The 21,873-nt window shown below is 40.3% G+C and overlaps 1 protein-coding gene across 1 annotated transcript in view; it reads left to right on the top strand.

Annotated features, from left to right (window-relative positions):
• The first annotated feature begins 990 nt into the window (after nt 1-990).
• Nucleotides 991-21,873, top strand: part of LOC135470716 (receptor-type tyrosine-protein phosphatase alpha-like) — a 38,122-nt gene continuing 17,239 nt past the window's right edge. Inside the window, exons 1-13 of the mRNA XM_064749751.1 lie at nt 991-994; nt 3,139-3,369; nt 4,867-5,082; nt 6,788-6,883; nt 7,586-7,732; nt 11,616-11,753; nt 13,247-13,384; nt 14,877-15,014; nt 15,540-15,683; nt 17,361-17,498; nt 18,850-18,952; nt 19,765-19,865; nt 21,550-21,707. Coding sequence (XP_064605821.1) covers nt 991-994; nt 3,139-3,369; nt 4,867-5,082; nt 6,788-6,883; nt 7,586-7,732; nt 11,616-11,753; nt 13,247-13,384; nt 14,877-15,014; nt 15,540-15,683; nt 17,361-17,498; nt 18,850-18,952; nt 19,765-19,865; nt 21,550-21,707 — 1,752 coding nt within the window. The remainder of the gene's footprint in view (nt 995-3,138; nt 3,370-4,866; nt 5,083-6,787; nt 6,884-7,585; nt 7,733-11,615; nt 11,754-13,246; nt 13,385-14,876; nt 15,015-15,539; nt 15,684-17,360; nt 17,499-18,849; nt 18,953-19,764; nt 19,866-21,549; nt 21,708-21,873) is intronic.

Here is a 21,873-nt window from a genome sequence, read left to right as displayed (position 1 = left end):
AAGTATATCTGTTTACATTGTTACGGAATAAAACAAGCTTACTTAGAGCTTTATTCCAGCAATTAGTTTATTTAATCATGATTGTAATCTAATCTATCGAGGTGAATAAAAAAATCAATCAAAAAATCAGTCAATGGGCGCTTCGAACAAGTTTTACACTATTTTACTGAGAATTTGAAATTTGCACTTTCTTATCGTACATCTCTGGTGCCGATTCTCCACCTTATCGTACCAGATAATTTTAAAACCATGCTAACACTACAAATAGTAAAGGTACGAGTTTGAAATATGTAACTGAAAGTAAGACTACCTTCGGATTCACAAATTGTTGTTCTTCAAATATATGATTCTGTTTGCCACATAAAGACTATCCCCAGTATCAGTGCATTGTTTCAAAGTAATACTTAAGGCCAAACAGTAACGTGTAACGAGGGAAAACAAACAGCCGATGGCCATTTTGGCCATTTCTCTATGAATCACTTGTTACCTTATTGATTATAAAGATGAAATTCTCAGCGAGAGTGTGAAAAGTTTCACTTGAATGCAATCATACCTACCCTATAGATGTTAAATCGCCAGCTAAAATACACTTTTTCTTTCAACAGTTAACCATTTACCAATTACTCTAGTAACTTTCTTGCAATCATAATATGTGGAGGGGTGTGATGAGATGCAGACGTTTTCCGCGCGAAGTTAAAGGCCGTTTTCTGAACCCGTCCATTCCTACATGTACTGAAAACATTCTATGTTGAATGCGGCGGTCTTCAGGTGGTTAGCTCGCTGAGTTCATCTCCAACCCATGCTGGTTTCCTCTGCGGTAGGTCTGGCAGAAAGTGTGGATGGTCGTGGGTTTCTCCCAGGCTATGTCCGGTTATTCCCGCCATAATGCTGGCCACCGTCGTACAAAATTGAAATATTTTCGAGTACGACAAGTGTCATTTTTTGTGAGATTTGATGTAAAAGCTGGGTCTCACCTGGCATGTCATGACGATGGGTTTGTGCACAGGCCCGTGGATCAAATTAGTAGATCGCCCTCGCTTATACCGTAATACATGTATAAACACCGGCCAGCCTAATCCCATTTCAATTGCGCTGGATGCACATTGACGCATGATATATTTTAACTGGGTGCAAAATATCACTGTAGAAATTTACAGTGTATAAAGACCCGATACTCTCTGTGTGGCATTATTATCCAATTAGTGCTCCTTCACACTTTAGTTCCGAGGCTAATCTTTGACCCAATTGCCCGGATTTTGCATGTATACCCTATATTCAGCTATATGTAAAATCTACCACCGCAAACAAAATTGCCTTTCTTTCGTGATTTTTAAGATAACAAGCTCTACAATTTATCTGTTGTACGTCTACATTAATTAAAGCAAGTTAGAATGCTTTTTCTAATTCATAATGTTAAACTCCATGAGCCTGGTGTCAACATCAAGAACTCATTAGCACAGATGACGTCATTATTATTCACAAGCAAGAGTCACGCTGGACAGTGGGCGTGGAGAGTAATTTGTTTTACAATAGCTGCACCAACATGCGGTTAGAACAAACTTCACGTAGTAATACAACCAACACTACTGTGTCAGGGAATACACTAGCTGTTTTTTGTAACAGACTTTCATAACATCCAACTCTAAAACGACACTGCCGTGCGATCATATAACTCAAGAGATGAAATATAATTCGTTGATGAAGGTTATGTTATACTAAAAATGCGAACAATGTCAAATATGGCGGTGTCGGAAAGAGGGTTTAGATTAAAGTCGACAGCAGTTTAACATATTGAACTCCGTCCAATATCCACCATGACACTTTTTTAATAACGAAGCAATGAGCTCATCACGTCAAAACCGAGGTGATGCGGTGTAAAATCATGAATTAGAAAAAGTGCTCTAACTTCATTTTCTGTGCAAGAATATGGAGGTCCAACATATCAATGTGTAGAGCTTGTGTTTTCACGTGAGACTGATTAAACGCAATTTTGGTAGCTAATATGACGGAATTTACAGACAGCTGAATATAGGCGACTGACTAAAAGAAACAGACGATAGTTGACGAGCCCAAGATGGCTGTGTACTGGAGATTTTTGGCAAAACACAGAACAGTGACTACCGCATAAACTGGAAAAAATAAATGTTTTCACAAACACATTTTTTCAAATCAAATTAATTGTTTCCTCTCACAATAATGCTGGCCGTGGTCATATAAGTTAAAACATAAATCAAATATATTGTGTTGTTTTTGTTTGCAAGTGGAAGACTATAGTTTCAGTATCAGTCCATTTTTTCGAAGTAATTCATACAGCCATATAGTAAGCAAAACAAGCTGTGTAACAAGCTCATTTAAATCTAGCAACAGCATTCTATAACAAGGGAATTGAACAAGCCCTGTCCATTTCTATATCAACTCTTATCCACTATAAACATGAAACTGTCAACGTTTGATGTGAAAAAGTATGACTTGAATGCAATCATAACTAGAACGTGGCGGAAATATCTCCAACCAGCATATATTCATTCTTTCAAAGGTTAACCATTTAACTGTTACTGTAAGACTTTCTGCCGGTCATAATCTGTGGAAGTGTGTTATGAGATACAAACGTTTTCCGCCCAAAGTCAAAGACGGTTTTGATAAACATCCCCCTGAAGGTCGTTTTGCGGTGACGTCGTAACGTCCTCTGGCGTAACGTCCATTTCTACATATAGTGAAAACGTCCACATAGGTCACAACAACAACATAATGTGAAAAACAGACTGGAGACGGCTTTGATACAAGTGTAATATTCTTAAACACGGCGTAAATCCACGGCCACTCAGCAAGTCAGTTTGTGGAAGATTTGGATGTAAAAGTTGAGCCTCATTTGCATAAGATATTCATAAATCTCATCCACATTACAGCACATATTGCCATAAAACGTTGAATGTGTGCAGGCCTCCAAAAGATATTATGTATTTCTCTACATCTACAGTTAACTTGTTGTTATTCATTTCCTGTAGAAAGATGGAATAAAAGCAGATCACAATAATACCTTTTACATTTGGTGATTCTTACCTATATGTACATGGTGTTTATAGTCTACGGGTTGATGTGTAATATTAAATTAAAACGTGCATCAATTTGATTTCGTAGGTAATGTGGCGCTGAATCAGCAGACGAGCCAGTCATCTGACTATCGTCCGAAATACCTATCTAAATTAGCCGTGGATGGTAAAGCGGGTCATGCTCTGGAGAACACACCTTGTACTCACACAAAGAGTGATTTACAAAGCTGGTGGTCGGTAACACTGAACAGGACGTACAATATTTACAGATTCCAGATTTACAACAGAGTCGGAAATTGTAATAACAGACCCGATACATGTAAGTGATTATTACCAGTTAGAAGAATGCTAGCATGTGTAGGAAGTAAATACGACTTTTCTCACAACTGAGCTCGTTATTCAAAACGCGCATGCTCTACTTTAATATGCAATGACAGACCCGCAAGTTACATGCAGATTACATATGATACTTGTGAAACTGTTTTGGTTACATGGGCGGGAAACTCCGTGGCCGAGGTGGTTAGCACTCCAGCACAGCTTTATGGCACTGGAACCTCACACCAATGCAGTCGCTGTGAGCCCAAGTCCAGCTCATGCTGGCCGCGTGTGGGAAGGTCTGCCAGCAATCTAATGATGGGTGTGGGTTTCACCGGGCTCTGCCCCGGTTTCCATCCATCGTAGTGCTGGTCGCCGTCGTACAAATGAAATATTTTTGAGTACGGCGCAAAACACCAACCAACCAAATAAATAAATATACAAACCAAATTTTGGTTGCACAGCGAAACCGTTTGACGTCAAAATTAAGAGATACAGGAGAACGTTTTTCAACGATGGGTTAGTAGTGAGTGTGATCTAATCTGATACAAGAGCAGGTGGATTTGTGTTAAGTGATCCAGTTACGTTATCCAATTGTCATTCAGTTTTACGCAATGAAGAGTCTCACCAAGTCTGATGACGAGGAGTACGTGACTATCACAAGTTGTTCCTGAGTATGTATCAGGCCTGCAGGTATGGGATGTGATTGGTTCCCGAGTTACAGTTTTACATGTATATATGTAACATGAATTATTGTGAATAGCATTGTGGATAATCGGGATGTTCGTCTTCTAGATGTGTCTAAATCTGAGCAATAACTGTTTCCTTATTCTCAGATCGAGTGTGATATAGTGAAAAAGTTGGCTAAAGCAATGTGAGTAAGTTTATGACTTCGTAGTAGAAGTTAATAAAAAATGTATATACGTACCAGTACGTTTTTTTCAGCGATAACAGTTACAATCAATTATAAATCTATGCATCAGATAAATCTTTGCTTCCATTACTTCAACAAAAATATAAAAATAAAAAATAGTAATACTTGTAACTAATAATTACAGAGCAAAATATGTGACAGGTGACAAAGAAACGTTTCCCTTCAACGAGCATCCATTTACTTTCAACAAAAGCCATGAGGAACTGAAAGCATACAGCCGAACATCGCTGATACTTGTTTATGCGTTATTGCTCTAATATCTCTACGCCCTCACAGCAAGTGCACTGTAAACTAGGAACCCTAAAGAACAGAAACCAGTAATGATGATTGTGCGTCGTATAATGTAGTGGAAATCAATAGGGTTCATTGCAGATAAACTTTAGAATCTGGAGCGCTTGACACTTCTTGCGCTTTTTTTATTTATTTTTTTTTTGGCGATAATGCTCTCAAGATGAGACCTATCAGGTTAACCGGAAGTTCGGCGTCCTTATTTACGTTGTCAGCTAAATAAATTTATCTTACACGAACACAGCCCGGTATTGTATGTTATGTGTACATACATTCCAGGTGGCCACCGACTGAACGGCTTTACATTGAGTGTGGGCACGAACAGTCAGAGCTACGATACATGTTATACAGACACGACAACCACTGATGAAGGTCCTGGGAAGGTCATCAATGGTAGATGTAACGACAGTAAGCCGAGAACAGGAAACACAGTCCGGATAAGCTTACCGTCGAATTCATCAACACCGTTGACACTTTGTGAAGTACGACTGTTTGGTAAGCAGGACTATATTTTGATTGAGACACTGCTGTTCGGATAAAATTACAATCAAAAGGTTTAGGGAAAGTGACCGTTGTATTCATTTAATTGTTATTTGATGCTGTACTCAAAAATTGTTCACTAATGCAGCGTCTGTCGGTTTTCTTATAGGGAAACAGGTAAAGCCACAGGGAAAGAACAGAACGTTGCAATTTCCTTTAAAAAACACCTGACTAAAAGCCTCATACGAAACACAAGGAGTTCCATGTTTCGGGAGTTGTGGTCACTGTTAATGTACCTTAGCAGCCATCAGACCGTTACGCGAGAAAACTCCGTCCCAACCTCATACCAATCCCCATCCCAACCCTATACAAATCGCTTTCCAAGGAAATTTTTTCTGATCTGTTTGATTAAAACAAACTTACTAGTAAATAAATTGACAGAATGGTCAACAGCGTGCCATTAGATGTTCAAATACACGGTTCCTGCTTGAAACATTTTCCGGGCATTAGACCACAAAATTACACGCCATCATGTATCAATGGGTGGAACACTTCACCAGACCTTTAAATCCACATACTTCAGTTTCTGATGGTTCTCATGATTATTTGATGTTTTTTACAGTATTTGATGATCTTCACGACGTTTTGATGGTTTTTAATAAACATACGATTGTATTCACGATGGTTTTCAAGATATTCTTATCATCTTTACGATCACCATTTTCCAATGATTGTCACGTTCTTCTAATTGTCATCATGACCTTATGATGGTCTTCACATTCTTCTAATGGTCTCCTGGATCATCGGATAATCATCTCTATCTCTTTCCATGTACACGATTATAAAAATTACATGCTGCAATGAAATATAGAGAAGACATTGCACAGTGAAGGTTGAATATCATGTTCCAGGGAGATGTGAAAATGATGACCCACAAGTAGGTTATCATTTCCATCTTTCAGGAGAAAAGTATTTATGATATTCAACCTTCACTGTGCAGTATTCTATTTATTATTTATATTTTGACAATATCATGAGTTTGTGTACTTGAACAAGTTTAAGCAATGTTTTTAGCCGTAGGCCTTCACAGGCTTATGTATATAGCATGACGTCGCACATGACGTCTTCTATGACGTCGTGTCTTGTTGCGTGACTAAGTAATGTTAACGTTTACTGAACTTCTATTATGACGTTATTCTGTTAAGCTTGAATTGGAGCGTCATAAAGCAAAATATTTCTTTGTGACGTCATGACGTCAGGGTGTGTAATAACAAAAGTGATATCTAACTTTAGTCAGTGAGGTATCACTCTTATAAGTGACGGAAATCCTGACATTTCATCTTTATATAAATCATAAATAGAGGATATTGCACACTGAAGGTTGAATATCATAAATATTTTTCGAGTGAGATGTAAGACGTAAGAAATGATAAAGTTGACTGAACTTGTATTATGACGTCATTCTGCTAAGCTCGGATTGGATCTTTATAAAACACCATGTTTCTTTTTGACGTCATGTTGTCGGGGTGTGTAATAACAAAAGTAATATCTATCTCTAGCCAGTGAGATATCACTTTTCTTAGTGAAGGGAATCCTGACATTTCACCTTTATATAAATATTAAATTGTTATTTAAGTCTACCTACATTCATGTAAGAAATAACGCTGACTGTGTCATAAGCTTTCACAGTATGATTATTATTATTATTCCACTGTTACAGTTTGTTCCGAGGGCTGGTATGGAGAGATGTGTGACAAGGAATGTGTGACAGACACGTGCTGCTATCAATGTGATGACCATGGATTTCGGTGTGAAAGTAAGGGGCAGTCATGTACTCAAATCTGCAAACCTTCACTATGTAAATGTATACAAGGCTTCTTGGTATTTGGATCTAAGATATTTTATGAAACCATTTGTATGTATTATTACAACGCAGCAAATATTCGAAGACTACGGGAGACTTACTTCTGTAAAGGCCGAGATAGTTTCTTTTAGCGTAATTACTGGACAGTTTCTGTGGGAACATACGACTGTCATCCATGGTGCTCTACGTTGTGTATGACCACAGATTTGCTGTCACACATGGACAAGTGTAGGTTAGCTAAATTATATTTTCGTCTGGACTTCAGTTATGCGCATTTCGTATGCTTCGTCGTTCATATTCAGTATGTGTTTATATTAGGAAAAAATGTAAAACTCTTTTTAAAACCTCCTTTTTAAAGTAAGTAATATTTTCAGGCTAATTGAAACTTTCATTTATTATGAGAAAATTATGTTGTAATTACGAGAAACACTATATAGTATATAGACACGATATATTAATTAAATAAAAACATTCAAGAGATATGTGTCTTCTATACTAGGCTAATCTCAATGGTTGAGAAATAAGATTTCCTGCACTCTTAATTTTGTATGCACTATATTTATCATATGCCCTTTAGCTTGATTGTTTTCGTGCATGTAATTTTCACTTCAAGAAATATGAAATTAACAATATCATTGTGTTTTTTCTCACCAGAGTGTGTGAATGGCCGATGGGGTACAGACTGTGGTGAGGAATGTGGACATTGCTGGAATAATACCGCCTGTGACAAGGACAATAGTGAATGTCCGAATTTATCACACAGGTGTGAGAGTGGGTTTCACGGTTACAATTGTACAACAAGTAAGTGTTTGAAAACTGATAACTTCTTCTCTTTGCATGATCCCGTCTTAATTTCGCGCTTTATATACCCTGTATCTTCTCAATTCTTTGGTTATTTTTGCAGGTAAGTGTTGACCTGATTTTGTTATCACCCGATGCTTCATGCATCATATAACGACTGCGCTTTTTTTTTAAATATAATATATAAACAAAGACGTACAGCATAGAGAGCAAAACCGGAGGAGCCACGACAGTGTGATAGCTGACACACAGTCACATGCATTAGGTGAAATACGCCCGCTTGTTAGTTCACTTCAGTTGGGGTTTTATTCTAATTGTTCTTTAAAATGTTTAAATTGTAGCAAATTACACAACCTCCAGCGCCAAGGCATAAACGGAATTATAGGTTTAAAAAAACATGCAGCGATATGAATTGCAATTAACTGTTCCTGGTGTGAACAGGAGGGCCGCCCTGTTGCCTCGTGGCAATTCCAGCGGCTCCCTACAGTTCAGGTCACTGCCTGTTGTTTCAAACAAGCAAGTACCCAAACAACCTCTGCATTCCGTGAGTGAAAATCCCGAATTCTTTTCTCTTTCATTTGTCTTTGAGAGTGGGGGGGGGGGGGAGGGATATAAGCCTCATCCTTCGACCTTCTCTTTTTGTATAGCATGGCAGAATTAGCAAGTCGCATACATGTACGACTACGATCGATCGAATCCTCCGTGATCAAAGCGTGTTTACGATGATAGAGCTGGTCCATTTTTTCTCACTCTGTGGCATTTTCAGGCCATGTATTTAACTTTACAGTATCCTGCGTGTTACTCCACTTACAAGCCACACATGGGGATCGAATAATATCGAAATTAGATGTAAAAATATGTCGATTGTCTGTGTTGTACGTATAGAGATGTGGCTCAACCGTAGGTTGGGTAGATCTCCTGATGGCTGATCACCAAAATCTACCGTTTTTCTTCCATTTTCGACGTTTTAATGGATCGAAACGGATTCAGGGGACATTGAACTATTTATATGCAGTTTGGAAGGCCGAGCATCGGGGTTCCATTTTAAATAGTAGCACATTACAGGTCCGCAATCACAATGTCTGAACAGAATTAAGTAAAACAATGCAATGGTGTAAATTGACGTGATGGTTTAGAATTACTGGTAATCAAAATCCTGTGTTGTCATCACATTTAACACACACTAACATTTAAACAATGCAAAGGGACCAGGCCTCGCGGATGCCGTAGTCCACCAGCAGAATCTTGCTTTATACATGAATACAATACAATTAAAGATGTACACATAGAGAGTAAAACCAAGGCAGCGACGACAGTGTGGTAGCTACTAAATTGTCACACGTAACAGGTGAAATATGTCCTCTTGCCAAGTACAAGATTGACAAGCCAGCTGTTTCTTATCTTTACTCTCCGATACAAGTACCCTTACAACAGATTCTGTCCATGTCGTACCAAATGACTCAAGCCAAAACAAAACAACAACATGAGTGAGAACACTATAAAACCAATTAGTAGACATACAAATAACAGGTAAACTTAAAATATGCAGAGGTTAATTCAGGTCTTAATTCAAGAGTAGCATAGATAAGAGGTTCATGGGATATGACCAGTGTGCAGCCTATAAAGTATGACTTCAGCTCTACCTGACTGGAATGGAAGTACATGGGCATCAAGTACAAAGTCTGCTGCACTTGAAGAAAATATTAGACACATAATAGTTAGACATAATTAGGCACAAGTAATGCATAAGTGTTCTGTAGAGGCACAGGTGCATTTTGTGGTTCGTCACACTTTCTGGACAAAATAGATCTAGGTATTTGTGCACTGGATTGATGTGACCGATGCAGAATTGCAAAGAAATATCGCAGTCATGATAGTGAAAAGTTTTAGATGTCACTAGTGTAGAATTACTCAACATGCAGTGTTGTCATCACATTTATCCAGGGATTAATACATTAGTCCCAGATTTAATATGCAATCACATTAAAACAATGCAAAATAGATTAGGCTTCAAGTATGAAAGTCGGACAAAGACGTCAACAAAACATCATAATATATCCGACGCCCCATGCCATCTCGAGCGATGGCACGAGGCGATGGCACGAGGCGATGGCACGATGATGCTAGCGTGTCATCGCTTCGTGTCATCGCTTCGCGCCATTGTGTCATCGCTTCGTGCCATCGCCCTCACAGAGCAGTGCTCTGTGGGCTTCATTTCGTGCCACTGATATTTTTAGGATTAGTTTAGCGATGAGCGTTTATCCCTAAGCGCGTACACACAAGAAGCCGAACCCCAGTCTCTTTCTATTAGTCAGTCGCCTATATTCAGCTATTTGTAAAATCGGTCACACTCGGTATCAAAATCGCATTTAGTTAGTAACAGGTAACACCACAATATATATTGCACGTTTATATTATTGCAAGGAAAATTCAGTTAGACTGTATATAAACTATACTAATAAAATGTATGTACCATAATGCACAACGTTACTTTTCTTAAGACCGATGGCACGACGGCATGAAGCGATGACTCCATGGCACGATGCGATAGTAGTATGCTAGTCATCACTTCGTGCCATCGTGCCATCGTGCCATCGTGCCATCGTGCCATCGTGCCATCATGCCATCGTGCCATCACTACGTGCCATCGTGTCTTCACATCATGCTTTCGCATCGTGCCATCTTCTCATCGCTTCGTGCCATCGTCTCATCGCTTCGTGCCATCGTATTATCTCATCGCCGATGGCATGATGCTGCGAAGATGGCCTTATCCGGCTTCCGTGTTATCCGGCTTCAATATTTAAGGATGCTTACATGTAGGTTTATTCCTGGTTTATTCAGGAAAAGCTAACCCATTCTCTCTTTTCTCTGCGTTTTGCTTTGAGAACCGAAAAATATTTTCCTATGTACATTATGGAAAAATTCGTCACTGTTAATTTTTTTATATATTTGATGGTTTAGGCCGTACCCAAGAATATTTCGCTTTTACGACAGCGTGAAGCATTATGGTGGGAGGAAAACGCGCTGAGCCCGTGGGAAACCCACGACCATCCGCAGGTTACGGACAGACATTCCCACGAATAGCCGAAGAGGAAGCCAACATGAGCTGGACTTGGACTCCCGGCAACTGCATAGTGAAAACTAAATTTATATACTGGGGTTATTTTGCCCTGGTTGTACCCGTTTTCCATATTGTCCGGTTTCTGTGACTGCGAGCCCATGACAGACGGGAGTGGTTTATAGTGGGTCTATAACTGTTATACACTCTACTCTAAAATTTATATCTTGGGTTCAGTACAATTATATAATGCTGCTTTTTGATTTAATATAAGTATTAGCTGAACGTGTTATACATTCGTCTCACGACCAGACTGCAGCTCGTATACATGGGGTCCTGACTGTAAGGAGACCTGTGGTTAGTGTCATGGCGGAGCTGTCTGTGACCGGGAAAGTGGGGACTGTCCGTTGGAGAATCCTTGCTGTGCCATAGGATATACAGGACCTCGTTGTGAACTTAAGTCACTGGAAGTTCTAACTCGATTTACGCATGGAGGTAGCCATGAATTAGGGTGAAGAAAGGTTTTTTCCCAGGTGAAGCGTGTAAGATTGGGTGGAATATTACGTTTTGAGGTTAAGATCTAAGAAAATTTGGATGATCTTTACAATTTGAGAGTTAGTCCTTAAAGTCCAGTGCGCTTCATTGGTGACTTTGGGGTGTAGAAAGAACTTCCCTGGGAAACCTGTCAACACAGAAACACACAATCCCCGGTGTCTGCCATTTATCAGACAAACTAAGCGTACATATATTAATTCACATTTATGTTTACTTTTCGTATCATATTAGTCCAGCTGGCTTATTTTGTATAATATATTACATCCCCAGCTTGCCCCGGTGGTACATTCGGTGACCAGTGTCGGGAGGAGTGTGGACAATGTAAGGACGGGAACCATACGTGTGATCACGTGAACGGCACGTGTACCAGCTGTGCTGACGGGTGGCTGGGAGACCTCTGTAAAGAAGGTACGCATAAACCATAATGGTTTACAGTTCTTTTGAAATCTGTTAATTGGAGAAAGTTAAATTTCCTTCGGAAAGTTGCGCGGTTTAATCACCAATGTGGCGATACGTTTGTTGCAGTTGGTGTGTTACAAGACGTGTGGGTTATCATCAATAGATACCACGTTCCTAACGCAGCGGGTAAATGAAAATGGGTTTGGTCTATGTCCTCAAAACAGAAAACAGTCGATTCAGGCTTTGTGCAGAAGATTAGAAATTGGGAAAGTATGATTGGTCTAGAATGTGACATTTGAACTCACAGCAACAGTTTTGGTGAGAGGTTCCTGGTTCATTGCGCCGTGCTAACGTGATTTCCACCTCGGTCCTTTGGTGGTTTACGCCGAGAATATACCCAAGAATATTTCGCTTTACGACAGCGTGAAGCATTATGGTGGGAGGAAAACGCGCAGAGCCCGTGGGAAACCCACGACCTTCCGCAGGTTACTGCCAGACATTCCCACATATGGCCGGAGAGGAAGCCAACATGAGCTGGACTTGGACTCCCGGCGACTGCATTGGTGAGAGGCTCCTGGGTCAATGGCGGGCACTGCCGTGCTAACCCACACTGTTGTTTTACATATGATTTGCCGGTACAAGATTCTCATCATTGCACTGTGTACAATGCTGGAAACGTTTGGTTCAGGTTAGATAAAGTTGAAGTTACAAATAGCAAAGCTGTAACAGGTGATGTGGATACCTGCGTATGTAGTGAAAACTAAATTTATATACTGGGGTTATTTTGCCCTGGTTGTACCCGTTTTCCATATTATCCGGTTTCTGTGACTACGAGACAATGGCAGACGGGAGTGGCTTATAGTGGGTCTATAGCTGTTATACACTCACCGCTAAAATTTATAACTTGGGTTCAGTACAATTATATAATGCTGCTTTTTGATTTAATATAAGTATTAGCTGAACGTGTTATACATTCGTCTCACGACCAGACTGCAGCTCGTATACATGGGGTCCTGACTGTAAGGAGACTTGTGGTTAGTGTCATGGCGGAGCTGTCTGTGACCGGGAAAGTGGGGACTGTCCGTTGGAGAATCCTTGCTGTGCCATAGGATATACAGGACCTCGTTGTGAACTTAAGTCACTGGAAGTTCTAACTCGATTTACGCATGGAGGTAGCCATGATTTAGGGTGAAGAAATGTTTTTTCCCAGGTGAAGCGTGTAAGATTGGGTGGAATATTACGTTTTGAGGTTAAGATCTAAGAAAATTTGGATGATCTTTACAATTTGAGAGTTAGTCCTTAAAGTCCAGTGCGCTTCATTGGTGACTTTGGGGTGTAGAAAGAACTTCCCTGGGAAACCTGTCAACACAGAAACACACCTTCCCCTGTGTCCGCCATTTATCAGACAAACTAAGCGTACATATATTAATTCACATTTATGTTTACTTTTCGTATCATATTAGTCCAGCTGACTTATTTTGTATAATATATTACATCCCCAGCTTGCCCCGGTGGTACATTCGGTGACCAGTGTCGGGAGGAGTGTGGACAATGTAAGGACGGGAACCATACGTGTGATCACGTGAACGGCACGTGTACCAGCTGTGCTGACGGGTGGCTGGGAGACCTCTGTAAAGAAGGTACGCATAAACCATAATGGTTTACAGTGCGTTTGAAATCTGTTAATTGGAGAAAGTTAAATTTCCTTCGGAAAGTTGCGCGGTTTAATCACCAATGTGGCGATACGTTTGTTGCAGTTGGTGTGTTACAAGACGTGTGGGTTATCATCAATAGACACCACGTTCCTAACGCAGCGGGTAAATGAAAATGGGTTTGGTCTATGTCCTCAAAACAGAAAACAGTCGATTCAGGCTTTGTGCAGAAGATTAGAAATTGGGAAAGTATGATTGGTCTAGAATGTGACATTTGAACTCACAGCAACAGTTTTGGTGAGAGGTTCCTGGTTCATTGCGCCGTGCTAACGTGATTTCCACCTCGGTCCTTTGGTGGTTTACGCCGAGAATATACCCAAGAATATTTCGCTTTACGACAGCGTGAAGCATTATGGTGGGAGGAAAACGCGCAGAGCCCGTGGGAAACCCACGACCTTCCGCAGGTTACTGCCAGACATTCCCACATATGGCCGGAGAGGAAGCCAACATGAGCTGGACTTGGACTCCCGGCGACTGCATTGGTGAGAGGCTTCTGGGTCAATGGCGGGCACTGCCGTGCTAACCCACACTGTTGTTTTACATATGATATGCCGGTACAAGATTCTCATCATTGCACTGTGTACAATGCTGGAAACGTTTGGTTCAGGTTAGATAAAGTTGAAGTTACAAATAGCAAAGCTGTAACAGGTGATGTGGATACCTGCGTATGTAGTGAAAACTAAATTTATATACTGGGGTTATTTTGCCCCAATTGTACCCGTTTTCCATATTATCCGGTTTCTGTGACTACGAGACAATGGCAGACGGGAGTGGCTTATAGTGGGTCTATAGCTGTTTTACACTCTACGCTAAAATTTATAACTTGGGTTCAGTACAATTATATAATGCTGCTTTTTGATTGAATATAAGTATTAGCTGAACGTGTTATACATTCGTCTCACGACCAGACTGCAGCTCGTATACATGGGGTCCTGACTGTAAGGAGACTTGTGGTTAGAGTCATGGCGGAACTGTCTGTGACTGGGTAAGTGGGGACTGTCCGTTGGAGAATCTTCGCTGTGCCATAGGATTTACAGGACCTCGTTGTGAACTTAAGTCACTGGAAGTTCTAACTCGATTTACGCATGGAGGTAGCCATGATTTAGGGTGAAGAAATGTCTTTCCCAGGTGAAGCGCGTAAGATTGGGTGGAATATTGCGTTTTGAGGTTAAGATCTAAGAAAATTTGGATGATCTTTACAATTTGAGAGTTAGCCCTTAAAGTCCAGTGCGCTTCATTGGTGACTTTGGGGTGTAGAAAGAACTTCCCTGGGAAACCTGTCAACACAGAAACACACCTTCCCCTGTGTCCGCCATTTATCAGACAAACTAAGCGTACATATATTAATTCACATTTATGTTTACTTTTCGTATCATATTAGTCCAGCTGACTTATTTTGTATAATATATTACATCCCCAGCTTGCCCCGGTGGTACATTCGGTGACCAGTGTCGGGAGGAGTGTGGACAATGTAAGGACGGGAACCATACGTGTGATCACGTGAACGGCACGTGTACCAGCTGTGCTGACGGGTGGCTGGGAGACCTCTGTAAAGAAGGTACGCATAAACCATAATGGTTTACAGTTCGTTTGAAATCTGTTAATTGGAGAAAGTTAAATTTCCTTCGGAAAGTTGCGCGGTTTAATCACCAATGTGGCGATACGTTTGTTGCAGTTGGTGTGTTACAAGACGTGTGGGTTATCATCAATAGACACCACGTTCCTAACGCAGTGGGTAAATGAAAATGGGTTTGGTCTATGTTTTCAAAACAGAAAACAGAAAGCCTGAATCGACTGTTTGGTCTATGTTTTCAAAACAGAAAACAGTCGATTCAGGCTTTGTGCAGAAGATTAGAAATTGGGAAAGTATGATTGGTCTAGAATATGACATTGGTGGTCATGTTTCATACAGGACACAAGGCTGTTGAAAGGTCAACCTGTAGTCCATGACGTACAACTAACGTATTTAATTGCACTTTTGTAATTGGAATTTATCAAATTTGATGACTTCAGGTCTGGCGGTTTTTCACTAGATTAGATGTAATTATTAATTGCATGGATTCTATGTTTTTCTCACAACCAGTCTGCAGCTCGTACAGATGGGGCCCTAACTGTAACAAGACCTGCGGTGAGTGTCATGGCGGAGCTGTCTGTGACAAGGTCAGTGGAGTCTGTCCCAAGCGAAATCCTCGCTGTGCCACGGGATATACAGGATCTCGTTGTACACGTAAGTCACCAGAGAGTTTTAAAATCATTTAGGATGGAGAACATAGAGGTTTAATGGCAAACATACCTCTGTGTGAATAAAGATACAGGCCTACTTGTATTAAATAAGTGTTATTACTAAACATGTGACAAGAGGCCTCATTTCGGAAGACCTGTGATCTAACCAGGATAAGGTCAAACAAAAGACTTTTAAAATGGTACTTGCTGCCTCGCTCGGTGCTCAACACTGAGAGACTACAGCAAGAAAGACTGGTGGGCCAGTGTTAGTATAATGTGATTTGTTAGGGTGTCAAGTCTTCGGCATGGTACTTTAGTTGCGGCAGCACATTGGAATCTTCCTGCCACAGTACATGTATACACACACTTAATGACTCCTCGTCGTCATATGACTGAGAAATTATAAGGTACCACGTTAAACCTTTAGCATATATACATTCTGTACCGAAACCATACGTGAAGCCTGCTTTGAGAACACGTGGTCGTCTGTCATAAACTATGTGAAATGTTTAGAGGACTGTTAAGGGTAAAAGTTGCATTCTGTCTTAATTTATTCGATTGTTGTTTAACGCCATGCTCAAGAATTTTTCCGAAAATTACATTTGTGGGCAGTAATTTTACCCACTCTACGGTGTCTAATACAGGCAAGTATGTTTCATTTTGACTGGAGTAGGCCACCCTTTCTCCATTTTATGGTTTTTACATCGCTAACGCGGATATAGATTCAGATTATGTTTTAAGAGGTACTCTTGCCATACAATGGGAAAAGAGGAGTAAAACAGAACTCAAAAAAGTAGTGGCCTTACGAAGGTGTCAGCAGTTATAGTCAGTTTCGATTCTTGAAGCGCACAGTTTCTTGCAGTGGGGCCAACTCCCAGCTTTATATGCCAGGCACTTTGTAAAACATGTACTTAGTCCCCTTGATGAAAACTCTTGCTTCTATGAGATACAACAGAAAAACGTACTCGTGCTGTTATATTACTGTACATGTGCTAGAGATGACAATTTTAGAATTCTCCAACTTAACTCCAACTCTCCGCGTTACTACATGGTGGTATTTTTGTTCCGCAGTATAACCACACGGTGTTGTGCTGTAAATATTTTGTAGGACATATACTAAGTGCAATCTTATACTTTTTGCAGCTAAAGATAACATAGCTGCCTGTCTATTCCAGATTCTAACGAATACAGCTTTAAATACAATTTTGAACAACTAGCCCAAGTGTATTATTTAAAGGTCTAAATACTCTTTGAGCGACCGCTACCTGGCATTATGCTACGCATTAGGGAACTGATGCTGTCGGTCTGTATTCGTATATTTTTCGTACTGCATAGGTCACTTCCCTTTTGATGCATTTACTACGCTTGACGCTAGTTATCAGTTCTTTTTTTCAGTGTTAAAGCATATAGAGACATGGTTAATAAAGCCGTTGGTTTTGTCAGTTTTCCAATGGATAGAAGCAGATTGCATTGAATCAAAAGTTGTTAACCCTACAAGACATTTTACATGCAGAGTAGTCACAGGTTGTTTCGATTCCAACACTCAAGTGCTAACAGCTTAGGATAGTTAAACTGACACCTTCCGTCAAGAGGGAATAATCCACGAAAAAAAGAAGTAATCTGTGTATTTCCAAGGCATGGTGTACGCTTTTAAAAAGAAAAGGTGTGCTTTTTATTTCAGCGTGTGACCCTGGAAGATGGGGAGATAACTGTGTAAACACCTGTAGTGACAAGTGTATCAGTCCTGCTTGTAACGTTACGACTGGTGTCTGTGAGGCAGGATGTCATCCGGGTTACACTGGGGAACACTGTGACACAGGTAATATACCCAGGGTCATAGAGAGATAACTGTGTAAACACTTGTAGTGAGCACTGTATCAGTGACGTTACGACTGCTGGGGATAACTGTGTAAACATCTGTAGTGAGAATTGTATCAGACCCACCTGTTACGTTACGACTGGTGTCTGTGAGGGAGGGTGTCATCCGGGCTACACATGGGAACACTGTTACACAGGTAATATACCCAGGGTCATGGGAGATAACCGTGTAGACACCTGTAGTGAAAAACTGTATCAGTCCCGTCGTTACACGACTGGTGTCTGTGAGAGAAGATGTCATCCGCATCACACAGGGGAACTCAGATAATATACCTAGGCCATGGGAAGATAACTGTGTAATGAACCGCCTTTGGATTCCTTTCAGCCGGTGTACCGGCCCCGACCACGTAAAAGATTGAACTGAAGTGTAAGAAACAGCGAGCAGGTGCGCGTAGTTAGCGACGGCCTGAGATGGAGTGATAAAGTTATGTTTCACAATATGAACCTACAGATTTAGCGCGCTAAACGGAACCAAAACCTCCCCTCGTGTTTAAGGATTCTAGAAACGTAAAATAAACTTTCCATTTTAGCAGTTGAATGTACCTTGCGTCGCCTATTTTTTCGGCGGTGGGCTGCATGTACATGTGGAAGCGTTCTTGGACGACAGGTTCAAATATCAAAATTTTCACAGCCAGGAATTCTTGGCTAAAGTAATATACATATAAAAGCTTTCCCTATATTTCGCATTTGTGTAAGGATATTCTCCGTTTATTCAGCTCAATTAAACTAGTATTAGGAGCAAAACATGCATTTGGTTGGTTATATTTTCTTCACATATTATCTTCACAAAGATTGGTTGATCCTTCGGTGTTTTAGACAGGTTGTATTCGGCTCATTTATTATATATTTATAATAAATATTTTTTATTTATAATAAATAAAATATATATAAAAATATTTATATAATTTATTTCATTGGTGTTTTTAGGCGTTTTCAAGAATATTTCACTTATACGACGGTGGCAAGCATTATGGTTGCAGGAAACGGGACATAGCTCGGGAGAACTCATGACCATTCACAGGTTGCTGAGAGAACTTTCAACGTGCGGTCGGAGAGGAAGCCAGTGTGAGCTAGATTTGAACTCACAGCAACAGTTTTGGTGAGAGGCTCCTGGTTCATTGCGCCGTGCTAACGTGCTTTCCACCTCGGTCATGAAGGCCCCTGTTCTGCCAAAGATATTTCGTCTGTTGTCTCTTAACACAGATAAAATAAATACGCAAACATAAAGAGGTATTAGTACTCTGTTGACGTTGTATGACGTTTGATGTTCATGCATGAAGTCTGTTTTGCAGATGCTCCTTTGACGAGTTCGTCAGCCGTCGGTGTATCTGTCGGAGTCTCAGTTCTGGTTCTGATACTGATCGTGATTGTTGTTGTTGTCCTCATCATACGCAGGTACTGATGCATACTACTCAGCCTTTATTTATTTATTTTTTTATTTTTTTATTTATTTATTTATTTATATATTTGTTTGTTTGATTGTTTATTTATTTATTTATTTTTTTATTTACTCACTTATTTATTTATTTACTCACTTATTTATTTATTTACTCACTTATTTAGTGTTTTACGATGCAGTCAAGAATATTTTTAAACGGCAGCCAGCATTATGGTGGGAGGAACCCGGGGCAGAACCCAGGGAAACCCACGACCATCCGCAGGTTGCTGACAGACCTTCCCACGTACGGCCAAAGAGGAAGCCAGCATGAGCTGGACTAGAACTTACAGCGACCTCATTGCACTGAGCTTTTGCATTCTGTTTATGTATGTATGGATATGCTTGGGAGTCTCAACAATCTTTCAGTCATATTATGACGATGAGTCACTAGATGTGTGTATATATCCTGAGTCTTCTTGTGGCAGGGTGAGTCCATGCCGCGAAAGTGCTGCCGCCATTGAAGTATCATCCAGAAGACGTGACACCCCACCCAGTCACATTATACAGACACCAGGCCAACCTGTCATTCTTTCTTGTTGTAACACCTCAGAGTTTACCGCAAGACGAGAGAGGAGCAAGTGCCATTTTTAAAGTTTTTGGCCCTCGTTTCTTTATCCGCGGTTCTGATTTCCGTTGATATTCTGCGCACGCGTGCCTGGCCCAAGGATGTAATCCGTTCAGGAAAACTGTGCCTTTGTCTGCGGTAAAGTTGATACTCTCTTGCTTTTTATATCGACCATATGCTGACTTATCTCCCTTTACTTTCCAGACGGCGCAGTGGACGGTTCCGAAACTCAAACACGGCACTTCAACCGAGTCGCCTAATGTTTGGACCTCAGCACGATGACCCAGTACCAACAGACAACATAGGTGTGTCATGTATATAAATGAAGCTTTAAGCAAAAAAATTGATGATATTCATGCTGTCTTTTGTTTTCATCTAACTTAGTTCTACCTTCTATACTCTTTTGATAATGACCAATGACACATGTAATGATATATATCATAAAGCACCATATTGATGAGGGGAACATTCAGGCTTCCACGAATAACAGTATTTATGTTTACAAAAGAGTTATACCTTTCATTTCACGATATCTTGAGTTGACAGTTTGCTATCAAAACATTATCGCAAAGACAACCATGAACTTTACCGCTAAAGTTAGGCCTATAGTTTGTCTATGGATCAACTCGTCAATGTTATAGGCTACTAGCAGTACACAGAACCAACAAACCCTATAGCATTTCGTGTGTGGGTGAAAGATGTAGAGGACTACACATAGACTGGAATGCTTTGGTATCCACACATAATAACTGGAAGTTTTGATATCAGCACATATCATCTGGAGGCTTTGTCATGACTGATGTTTTCAGTGGAATGGCCCATTGAAGAACGAGTTTATGGAACGCATACCGGCTGACTTTTAGGGAGATAAAGTATATATTCAGTAAATAACTGCAATGACTTCGCCATTTTATAACCCACGTTTTCTTAAATAAAAACAGTGGCATCTGCATTTACCTGTTTAACGCAGACATGTGCAAGAACCAGTAGCTGTACCTGACAAACAACATGGGTAAACAGCTTTCTTTTGAACGTGAATTTCCAACCAATAGGGGATTATCGAGTCGAAGTCATTTATCGATAAAGTTAAAAAAAAGTTTAACTGTATCATGTGATCTGTTAAAAACGCGAGACAAATATTTTTGATCACATTTAATATAACATAGGCGCCTGAAAAAAAAGTTTGACAAAGAGTATTTAACAGAGTTGACAAACGACGTAGAAAATCGAGGAGCTGAACGTTTGTGAACTTGAGAAATTCCTAAGGAAAAGAGGGGTCATTTGTGCCTCTATAACACGGTCATCGGTAAATTAATGTCTACAAAGGTTGGCTAACATTGCCACAAGTCACGTGATACAGTTGAATTGATCTTTACTTTTAACGACAAGAGATTTCCAGCTCGAAACTTCCCCATTGCGTGGTTATATAGGCAAGGTTTCGTGAAAGTACAGCGTCGTTTTTCGCAGCCAGGCAATAACCAGACAAATATACAACAACATTCGTATACCAGCCGTCAACCAATAAGTTACAGCTAAAATGAATGTTAGCATATCGATGCTATTTATTTATTGATTTATTTTATTGGTATTTTACGCCGTACTCAAAAATGTTTCACATGTACGACGACAGCCAGCATTACGGTGGGATGAAACCGGACACCGCCCAGGGAAAACCCACGACCATGCGCAGGCTGATACCAGACCTGGAGAGGAGGCCAGCATAAGCTGGACGTCAGCTCACAGCTACCTCATTGGTGGGAGGTTCCTTGGCATATCGATGGGAAATCAATCTGTAAACCTGCAGAATGTTTGTAGATTAGCTCCATTTATCTTTACAAAGTATTTATAGTACTTGATTTTTTTCTGTTTACCGAAATACAAATAGATATTGTGCATATATACAGAAATGATATACCGTGTATATAATCACATATAAATAATCAATATATAATATTTAAATATCACTGTTTTTTCCACATTACCTTACAGGAAACGATGGAGAGGATGAAGATGCTGCTGCTGATGTCGCCGCAGCAGGCTTTGCAAACCCAGGCGCATTTCAGGAGAGCACTCGTGTTCTGGTGGAGGAATTCCGACGGTACATGCTCAGGAAGAAAGCTTCCGTGGGATTCAAGACGGAGTTTGAGGTAGAGAAAACTGTTTCTGTTACAGCCTTGTGCCATTTCATATGTGGACTCAGCCGAATCAGGTGATCAGCGTCTCGCAGGAACCATCAACAAATTTAAGATATATCTCTCAAACTGCTGTTCCGATCTAAGCGCCGTTAGAATTGCACGTGTATATGCGCGAAAT

Source organism: Liolophura sinensis, chromosome 7 (genome assembly GCF_032854445.1).
Source record: "Liolophura sinensis isolate JHLJ2023 chromosome 7, CUHK_Ljap_v2, whole genome shotgun sequence".
NCBI lineage: Eukaryota > Metazoa > Mollusca > Polyplacophora > Chitonida > Chitonidae > Liolophura > Liolophura sinensis.
Note: the sequence above shows the minus strand (reverse complement) of the source record. Positions and strands in the feature narration are given on the sequence as shown.